This window comes from Neovison vison, chromosome X, assembly GCF_020171115.1.
Source record: "Neovison vison isolate M4711 chromosome X, ASM_NN_V1, whole genome shotgun sequence".
NCBI classification, from domain to species: domain Eukaryota; kingdom Metazoa; phylum Chordata; class Mammalia; order Carnivora; family Mustelidae; genus Neogale; species Neogale vison.
In genome coordinates, this window is record NC_058105.1 from 10,733,810 (window position 1) to 10,744,585 (window position 10,776).

General features: G+C 43.9%; 1 protein-coding gene across 1 annotated transcript; it reads left to right on the plus strand.

Annotated features, from left to right (window-relative positions):
- The first annotated feature begins 4,963 nt into the window (after positions 1-4,963).
- Positions 4,964-7,473, plus strand: LOC122897547 (melanoma-associated antigen 10-like). The gene is given in 2 exon segments (XM_044235793.1): positions 4,964-5,077; positions 6,319-7,473. Coding segments are annotated over 2 exon segments (1,269 nt in total).
- Positions 7,474-10,776: the final 3,303 nt, after the last annotated feature.

The window sequence follows — 10,776 nt, forward strand, 5'->3', positions numbered from 1 at the left end:
TTCAGTGAAATCAGCGACCAAGCCAAAGAATACCTGTTCTGGAATCTCAGGCCTCCTGAACTTTGCTGAGGGTCCCGTCACCAGTAAGAGCAGCTGAAAAGAAGTATGTGGAGCAGAGTTGGGGACAGTTCTTATATAAGCAATTATCCATGTGTTGGTGACATGACCAAGGTGACACACTTCCTCCTGTGGGGCACCTCAGCTTGACCATATGACCCCATTTATGAATGAGTGACATCCATTCTTATTCAAGAACCAACTGTCAGATTGACACCTTTCCACGTATGAGTCTTCAATGCCATTTTGTTGCTGGAGAGACTTCACTAAGGGAATTCTGGGACAGATATGTGATTGTTCCTGTGCTGGAAGAGACCTTTCCAATGTAATCACTGGAAGCTCCTTACCTACTGTGGAATTAGCTCAGGATTACGTTCAGCTTTCTGTTCTCTCTCCACTCAGAGCACCCTTGAGCTCAGCAAGATGAAAGTCCTTTCCCTTGCTCCATTCAATGCCCTAAGCCCCAGTACAGGGGTTCTACAGGAGAGTCTTTCTGATAAATGACAGTATCTTATGGACATCATCACCTGAACAAATAGGGGGAGAGGCTAAGATACCTAAGGTCCTCCCTCCAGCAGAAGCTCACATTCATGTGAGGAGAGAGGGAGGCCTTTGTTCCCATCACATGTGGACAACATGGCACTGAGGTTAAGTCAATAAAGTCCTCCCTGGTCAATTCATGGTGTCTGTAGTCAACCCAACATCAGCGGGTCATGATTTTCTGCAATAGTTCTGTCCAGATTATATTTCTTAAATATGAGTACTCCAGAACTTACTAGGGAATCTGACTGCAGTAGAAGGTGTAATGAAGAAATCATTGCCCCCGGGAAAATTCTCCCAAGCCGCCACTAATTTCCAGATCTTGCTCTTTGAAAGTGAGGGCTAATGAAAGTAGCAAGGTCATATATGGCTGACATAAGAGGGCAGAAGAAGCTGCCATTTCCTTTCCTTCTCTCTTTCCTTCTATTACTGACTTTACCTCATCCCCAGTTTCCTTCAGTCCTTGCCCTTAAGCCTTATCTTTGCCCTAATGGACCCACACTGCTGACTCGAAATGAGACTATACAAGGATCAATTTGTTCTCCTGGATCCTCTTAAATATATTTGAAAGTGTTCATGATAGGCTTTAAGGCAGGTCTTCAAATCTTTGGGTCCCTGTTTTTGTGTGTAGTGTGAAGGAGGATTCCAGATGCATTTGGTTTTCTACATGGATGCTCAGTTGTTTCAATGTAATTTATTAAAAATAAAAATTTCTTAAAAGACTATCCTCCTGCTCTGTGGTTGCAACTTTTTCATAAATTAGGGGTGTGTATGTGTGTGTGTGTGTGTGTGTGTGCATTGTTGTTTTCCAGGGTTCATGATTCAGTTTCATTGGTCTCCTTGTTGGTGTCTGCACCCAAACTACAAACTTTGTTCCTGGAGCTTGCTTGTACTTCTTACCAGCTGGCAGAGTAATTGCTCTTGCCTTCCAGTTTTCTCAAGAATATCTTGACTCAGTTTAACCATTTATGTGTATGCTTTTATACTTAAGAATTGGGGCGCCTGGGTGGCTCAGTGGGTTAAGCTGCTGCCTTTGGCTCAGGTCACGATCCCAGGGTCCTGAGATTGAGTCCCACATCGGGCTCTCTGCTTAGCAGGGAGCCTGCTTCCCTCTCTCTCTCTCTCTGCCTGCCTCTCTGTCTACTTGTGATCTCTCTCTGTCAAATAAATAGATAAAATCTTTTTTTAAAAAAGAATCATCCATGGTATCATGTACACATATATTCACATATGAACTGCTTTCTTGTTTTGAAATATGGGGCTGCACTTAATCTGCATTTTCTTTTTTTGTGAGAACCAAAATGTTTACAGTATTAAACCCTTAATCTGTAAATGTATTTTATTTAATATATAGAGGATTTATGAATATGTTTAAACAAGCTTTTTAAATTTTAAATTTTTTCTGTAAAGTTTTTAATTTTTGTAGTTAAATATTCTAAGATACTTGATGTTTTGATATTACAGATTGCAAGTTATATTTTGTTTACTTTCATTTTCACACATTTGTTGCTGGCAGAAAGCAAAGTTCATTTTTTGGTATATTGATTTTACACTTAGCAAACATATATATGTTTATGGGTTGAATAGCTTAGCTTTCTTTTTTTCATATTGGATTTTCCTCATATACAGTCTAATCATGTGTTTATCATGAAGGGTTTGTTTCTTACTTTCTGGTCCCTTTGCCTTTTGTTACTTCTGCTTGGCATCACTGCACTACTGCTACCTCCATTACAGTATTGAAAAGAAACCATGATAGCAGGAACCCTAGTTTAGTTCCCAAGTTCAAAGTAAAAGCTTTCAACTCTCCCTCCAAAGGTATGATGTTTGCTATAGGTTTTTTTTTTAAAAGAGTTTATTTATTTATTTATTTGAGAGAGAGACTGAGAGTTAGAGAGGATGAGAGGGGAGAGGGTCAGAGCGAGAAGCAGACTCCCCAATGAGCAGGGAGCCCAATGCAGGTCCTGATCCTGGGACTCCAGGATCAGGTCCTGAGCTGAAGGCAGTTGCTTAACTAACTGAGCCACCCAGGCACCCTCACTACAGGTTTTTCATACACATACTTTATCTATTTTGCTAACATATTTTTAAGTTTTTAAAGGTTCATTTTAGAATAGTTGTAGATTTGCAGCAGAGTTGCAACAATATTGAGGAAATTTCACATATGTCCTAATCTCAGTTCCTCACATTATTGACATCTTGCATTAGTATAGTACATTTGTTACAACTGATGAACCGATACTGGTAATGTAATTATTTATACAAGTACATACTTTATTCAGATTTTCTTATGTTTCATCATGTTTCTTTTTTCCTGTTCAGCATCCCCTCCAGGACACCCTCTTACTTTCACTGACCATATCTCTTTAGACTCCTCTTAACTGTGCCAGTTTCTGAAAGTTCCTTGTTTTTGATAACCTTGACAGTTTTTAGGAATATGGGTCAGGTATTTTGTAGAATGTCCCTCAATTAGGATTTATCTGATAGTTTCTTCAACATTAGACATGGATTATGTTTTTGGAAGGAAAATGAGAGAGGTGAGGGGTCATTCTTATCACATCATATCAATGGTATACACTGTCAACATGATTCATCATTAATGGAATTAGCTAGATGAGGGAGTGTTTGTCAGGTTTTTCCATAGTAAATTAATCCCTTTTTACCTGCATCACACTGTAATCTTTGGAAGAATAGGGGATCCCCAAGACCCCCAGTCATCAAGATTAGGGCTCTGAAGGATGACTGCAAAAACCTCACCCCATATAGAGGAGGCTCCACACAATCCAGCTCTCCACACCTTCAGCCATGGTGATGAATGATAGGTCTTCTTCTAGTTAGGTGATCATAGAGGGGTAAGAGACTTGTTTAGAGGGGTCTGGCTTGAGGCTGCAAAAGCGAAGAATCCAGGACCTGCTAGAAGTCACCAAGAAGACTGTGTAAGAACTGAGTGGACCTCCCATCTCAGATGAAGGAGGACCCACACACCTGTTCATGCTGTCAGCCCTGGGAGGCCCTGGGCAGGGATAAGCAGAAGCTCCTGACTCCTTCACTTCCTCTTTGGGAGTCTCAGGAAAGAGGCAACTTTGGCCTGAGGGAGACATCTTCAGGCCAGCAGAGAGAGAAGGTTCAGGCCCTGTCTGGAGTAAATATAAAAGCTTTGAGGATAATTAAGTGTATTTACCAACCTAGAACCTAGAGGGGCCCACAGAATCCACACCTATCTTTACTGTCAACTCTAAGATGCTTAAGTAGAGGTAACTAGCTGTAGTAGTGTATCCTGATTTGCATCTTGGTTCCTGACCTCTTTATCAGGAGTCTCAGAGAAGTACAACTTCATTTTGGGAGTGGGGTCTCAGGCTGAGTCATGTCAGCAAAGGTAAGGATTCTGAGGAAAGGGTGAAGGGGCCTTTCACCACAAAGAAGGTAACACAGACCTTTCTTCCTCCTGTAGTCAGTCTTGGAAGCCCTAGGGAGGGTCCCTGAATACATTTCCTGTCTTCCACTTTGGGAGACTGAGAGATGTGAGGCATTCTCTGAATGATGCTTCATCAGATTAAGCAGGGTAAGGACCTGCAACTTCACATAGATGGCTACGTGAAGACCTAAAGGAAGGACAGGGGAAATCTTTAAAGTCACAGAAACTTGCTCTAGAGTCATCCCTGAGAAGACTTGTGCATGGATTTCAGGCAGAAGACACCTTCATAATTCTGACATCAATTTCTCGTGAAAGCAGGGACAGAGAAGGCCTGGATCCCCTCCTTATGGGATAGAAGTTCCCCTAAAACCTCCCTCACAGCCCTCACCTTGACAAAGGAGATGAGTGCCTTGGCCTGAGGCACACATCCTTATCTTGGCAGAAGGAGGAATGCATTCATTGCAAATAGAGGGGCCCCAAAGAAATCTTGCCCTGCACTTGCTGTCAGCCAGTGGTGTTCTCTCATTTCTATCAGTAGTGAGTAGTATCTCAGCTAAGGTCTTTACTGAGAGGGCAACATGAAAGTCAGCAGAGAGTGGTGTGGCTAAGGCCTTGCCAGGTTTGAATATTAGTATCTTGAGGGATGATGGAGGGTACTTTACTGTAGAACAAAGGACAACCTCACACAATCCAGTCCTGCCTTCCAGTGTTAGCTCCAATAGGCCCTGGGACATGGTAGCCATAGCAGCAGCATCTGATTTCCCCTAGGGCATCCAGGAGAGGTAAGGACCTTGGTATGAGGGGGCAGTAGAGGGAGCAGGCCCAAGTTCAACCAGGAGTCAATGTATGGACTCTGATAAAGGGCTGATAGAATCCACCACCCAGGAGTGATGGACCTCAGCCCCACCATGCCCATGTTGACAGTTCTCAGAGGCCCTGAGACAAGGTGTAAGCATGTGGTGGATCCTCACTGCTGCCCGAATGTCTCAAGGAAGTGAGTACCTTGGTCTGTGGAGGTCTTTCTTGGGTAAGCAGGGAAAGGGGACCCAGGCAGTGCCAGTATTCAAGGTGAGGACTCTTGAGAGAGAGGAAAACTTTCAACACAGGGGACTGCCAGGCACTGCCATGTCCCTTCTGTTAGCCTGGAGATTCTCTAGGCAGGAGTATAAGGCAGATTCACCCCTTACCTCTTCATGCATCACATGGACATGGAAGTCTTGGCCTGAGGGACTCATCATTACTTTTGTGAAACTGAGCTCCGGCCCAGATGGGGAAAATACATACACCTTGAAGGGAACTAAGTGAACCTGCTGTCTTAGAACACAATGGGCCCCATAAAACCCATAAATCTGACTGGGAGGGGGTTGTCAAAGAAGTAAGGATCTTATTCTGAAGGGGCCCAGCTCAGCACATAAGAGAAAAGAGTCCCAGGCCCTACCATGCATCAAGCTGATGACTAAGAGGGAAGAATTAAGGGACCTCCTACTCCATATAGAGGGAGACCCAGGACTGCTCTGTCCCTTTTAGCTTTGTGAGGCCCCAGATAGCAAGCCCGGATGTGGTGTATCTGGACTTCCATCTTGAAATGCTGAGATTGGTGAGGTTCTCTCTGAGGCGTGTAGCCTCAGCTTGGCAGAGGGAGGAGTTTCAGGCCCAACCAAACATAAAGAAGAAGACTCTGAGGGAGGGGAGAGGCGATCTCCCACCCTAGAGTGTATTCTCAGAAACCCATTCTGACTTTCAGTCCTAGGAAGCCCCAGGCAGGGCCTTTGGGCAGATAATTCCACTTCTTTAAACCCTCTTTGAGGTCTCAGGGAAATGGGGATCTTGGTTTGAGGGCACCTCCCATCTTAGAACACAGGAGACTCTGCTTGCATCTGTATCCTGAAGCACCCCCTCAATTCCTCTTAGAAGAGTGCCAGGAACTGGGTGATAGGGCTTGTTCTAAAGCACGTGTTCTCAGGTCAGCAGAACAGAGGGGGCCTACTCAGTGCCAGGATTCAAGGTATAGACACTGAATGTCTACTAAGGGATCTACCCATGCCAGAACAGAGGGAAGCCTACAGTGCTTGACACCATGTGCTTACAGTCAACCCAAGAATCCTTGCCTTTCTTAGTTGGTTACAACCTGGAGAGTTTTCTCACATCCTATGATATGATCTTAAGGGACAAAGTGACCCAAAGTCCAGAAGGCCTTTGGGGTCCTAGAGCAGCCCCTAAAGAGGAAACCTATAAGTCAGTCTTTGTCCAGAGCTACCAAAGTTGCATTTCTCTGCTGAGGTGGCTGACCCTCTCCCTCTCACCTCCAGACCTGTGGTATACCAACTCCCACCATCCTGCTCACATTTCTACTTGCTGCTGCCAATAAGAGTCATCATACCTCACTCTCCAGAGTTCTATGCCTCACAAATGAGCCAGACTTTCAGGCCCAAAGTGAGATACAACGCCTGGCAGTTGTACATGTTCTCATAGCTAAAGATGAGGAGACTTGCTCCATTTCCTCTTGCTTTTTCAACTTCTCTTACCCCTCCACCTCTTCCTCCCTGCCTTCCTCTCCTAAGATCTCAGTCTCCCCACAGAAGGAAGAGGAAGAGGAGCCTGCTGCAACACTGAGTCCTCCCCAGATTCCTCAGATCTTCTGCTCCTTCTCCGCATCATGGAACACATCAGAGGAAGTCTCCAACAGCCAAGAAAAAGAGGATACAGGTTCCCCAATGACCTCAAAAGACAGTGAATCTTTGCCCAGAGACCCACTAGATGAGAAGGTGGCTGATTTGGTGCATTTCATGGTTCTCAAGTATCAACTGAGGCGGCCCAACACAAAGGCAGAAATTCTGAAGGTTGTCATCAAAAGGTATAAGAAACAATTCCCCGTGATCCTCAAGAAAGATTCTAAGTGTTTGGAGGTCATCTCTAACATTAATATGGGGGGAGTGGACCCCACCACCCATTCCTATGTCCTTTTCAACTCACTGGATCTCACCCACGATGAGATGCTTAGCGACAACCAGAGCATGCCTACAAATGGTCTCCTGATAATCATCCTGGGTGTGATCTTCATAGAGGGCAATTGTGCCCCTGAGGAAGACATCTGGGATATCCTGAATATGATGAGAGTGTATGCTGGGAGGGAGAATTTCATTTATGGGGAGCCCAGGAAGCTCATCACCACAAATTGGGTGCAGGAGAATTAGCTGGAGTATCAGCAGGTGCTTAACAGCCATCCTCCACACTATGAATTCCTGTGGGGTCCCAGGGCTCATGCTGAAACCAGTAAGATGAAAGTTCTGGGGTTTTTGGCTAAGATCAAAGGGACTGACCCTACTTCGTTCTCATGCTGGTGTGAGGAGGTTTTAAGAGATGAGGAAGGGAGGGTGCAGGCCAGAATCGGCTCCATGGATAATACTACCATGTTCCTTACACAACATTGGTCAACAGCTTTTCCTGTCCCAACTAAAGAGTGAGGCTGAATCATCACTCTGTGTTTGAGGAGGGAAGTCTTGGCTCTGAGTAGAGGAGAGTCAGGGTCAGGCTGGGGAGAACACAGTGTATAACTTTGTGTTCCCATTCTGTATGGGTGACTTGGAAGTTTCTCTTTTTTTTCCTCTTGATATTTTCCAAATGTCCCTTTTAATGGAAAGTTTAATCCCTAAAGACTCTAAGTTTTTGATGACATTAGTAATCCATTTATTGCTGTTTTTCAGGTTTAAGAATAAGAGTTTCAATATTTTGTAAAAATTTGGGAAACCTCCCATCTTTTGGGGGACCTGGTACAAGGTAACATTGGAATAGAAATTTCTTTGGAAATGTGAAAGAGCTGATCAGTAAAAATATAGGGTTAAATAAACAGAGGTGAAAATGTAAGGGATGGTTTATCCTTGGGTTTGTTTATACCTTCTAGTCCACCATTCTGGAAAATTAAAAAGATATACTTGGATTTGCTTGGCCTATTCAAGAAAGTAGATGAAATCTTAATAGATAAAGTCCCTGCTCACTGACTCTTGCATTCACCAAACATCTCTTCAGTATTTACTCTTTGGAAGGTCCTGTTGTAGTAGTGGGGATCCTAGGATAAACAGGACAGACACCTACCCAAAAAATGGTAGAGGCCAGGAGCAGCAATCATATCAGGAAGATGATGAGATGTCCTCCAAGAGCTACAGAACAAGAAAAAGGAGTGGGGAAGCAAGACTCCAGATGGGAGAAGTTAAGTAAAAAGGTCCCAAGCCAAGGCACTTTGGGGCTCTGAGAAACTGTAATTCCTTCTGTCAGAGTTGGTTAGGAATTTGGGTGGTTAAGTGGGGAGTGAAGGTTGTACAGGACATCTTTCATGAATAGGTTTAGGAGATGTCAGAATCATCATTACTGGCTGGAAGTCTCAGTGGGGTCTGAGTAAAGAGGTCAATGGAGGAGTGACTCCACAGCATGCCAGACACCAGCCCCTACCTTAGGTCCACCTTAAGTTCTGTCAGGAAGAGCACAGCTGCTCCCTGCATCATCTGGCTGAGAAACACTCTTGAATACTCTTGAGTACAAGGGTCCAGTGCACCCTTGCCTATGTCCCAGCACTGAGAGGTATCCTGGTGCCTGCTGGAGGCTAGGGTGTGTCTCCTCTGTGCACAGTGGACCCCTCTGCAGAGGCTGGGGCTGTGTAAGTGAGTGGAGGTGATGACTGATGTCTGAGAGTGGGGACAGACCAGAAACACTAGTGAGCAGGGGAAGGGAGTGTGCACCTGCAAGAACAGGGGTGGTTGGAGGGGTAATGCCCTGGGACTAATTACCTTGTTGACTTGGCAGGTAAAGGGCTGAGTGTGGACATAGTGAAATAGGTCTGGGTATTGTCCCTGGCTCAGGCTGCCTCCCCCAGATTCCGAGCTGTTGACACACTAGAGGGCAGGTGTCCTAGACTATGACTATTGGTCTATCTTGTTACCAGATAGAGGATTGTCCCAAGGTGCTGACATTTGCATGGTGGATGGAAACCCGTGGAGATGGCACTCTTCCTTGTTAAACTGATGGGTGTATGTAGAGTCCAAAGCAAGAAGTATCATGTATCATGATATTGAGAACACCCCCAAGTCCAAGACAGTGCTTGGGCCTGGGTACAAGAAGTCCATAATGTCAAACTCAGTAATAGTTTCCTAGGGGAATTCTGAAGCCATCTGTAGCATTTTCAGTTTCTTCCATGGAGTTCAAAGGCCTAGGTAAGGCTCACATTCCACATTTTGAATCAAAACATGTGACCCTTCTTTCATTCATTCACCCAGTCGTTCACTCAATCAATCATTCTTTCATTCATCCTTTCAGTCAGGAAGGATTTACTGAACATATGCTGGGGAGAAACACCAAGGAAATAAACCAAAGGAAAATGATAACACACATAATTCAAACTGTGGATGTGAGAAATAAGCGGGAGACAGATTCTAGAAAATATTAGGAAATTAGCAATTATGAAATGGTAGGATAATATATAATGATTCTGAGGTCTTATCTTTGCTGACTAGGCAGAAATCATTCCTCCCAGATGACACTGATGATAAAGGAGAAAGAATTGGTGGCAATTTGAACTACAGTAAACATGAAGAAGGGTGTGGCAGATGATATCACAGTGGGCCATGTAGATGAAGTTGAGTGGGACATCCAGGTAAATAGGTCTGGTAAGTGATAAGAACCATGGGTCTCACTCTAGGAAAGGCTACTAGGCTAGAGACTAGACTAAGCTGCATCAGTAGAGTATTGTATAGAAATCTACATGTTACAGAATGTCATCCCTTTTCTGTGAACACACTTGGCAACCAAAATAAAAAAAGGCATAATACATCTAGGTAATACTTTAAAGGGAAAAGGTACTCCTATAATGGTAAACAAGAAGAAAAAGTTTTCCTGCATTTTCTTAAATTTAGATATATGTATATACCTGCCCATGTACACGCCTGTGTATTTGTGGTTCATATTATATATTACAGTGCTCATGAGATTCCAATCTCACATCTACTATCTTAGATCACTTTTAAGCTCTGCTCCTGGCATCCTTCATTCAGGTCTCAGCTTATTACCTATCAATACCGAGACACTTACTCCTTCCTCTAATCTAGTGTGTCTGTTTTAGGAAGCTGGCTGCTGTGCAGTAACTAAAGTTTTTCATAGCAAACAGAGCAAGACTGAGGCTAATTAGGGCCAGAATACCTGGAGGCCAGTTCTCCATGATGCTTACAATATCTAACTGGCGGACACTCTCAAGTGGGACCTCACTCATTCTAGTGGAAGCCTTCAAAAAGAATCTGACCTATGAGCTTGAGGAAGGCAAAATTGTATGATCAAAATAAGGATTGTTAAGCCCAGAGTCCCTACCAACTCAGCATGCTTTCTTTCCTTGACCCCCAAGGCAGTGGATTCTTATACTCAAACACAGAACTCTAGGCTTTTCCTGACCACAGCAGATGGAAGACCTTTCCTTAGACAGGGATTTCATCATGCTCCTACATAGGCGTCTATCTGTGTGAACCCTAATATACCCAATGCACTGAATCCCAGTTTTGCTGCCTGGTTTTCTGGCACTGCCAAGAGTTTGATTATGACACGTTTTTGTCATTTTTGCACTTTCTGAAAGCAATTCCGTGATATGTCCCTTTCTCTGTATATTGTTCCTTATACTTTAAGCTAGGTCCTACATCATTGTTTCTCGACCTCTTTTAATTTTAGTTTCTCAGAATAACAGCAGATATTTTAGCTTCTTCGATCTTTTCAAAGAACCAATTTTGTTTCAT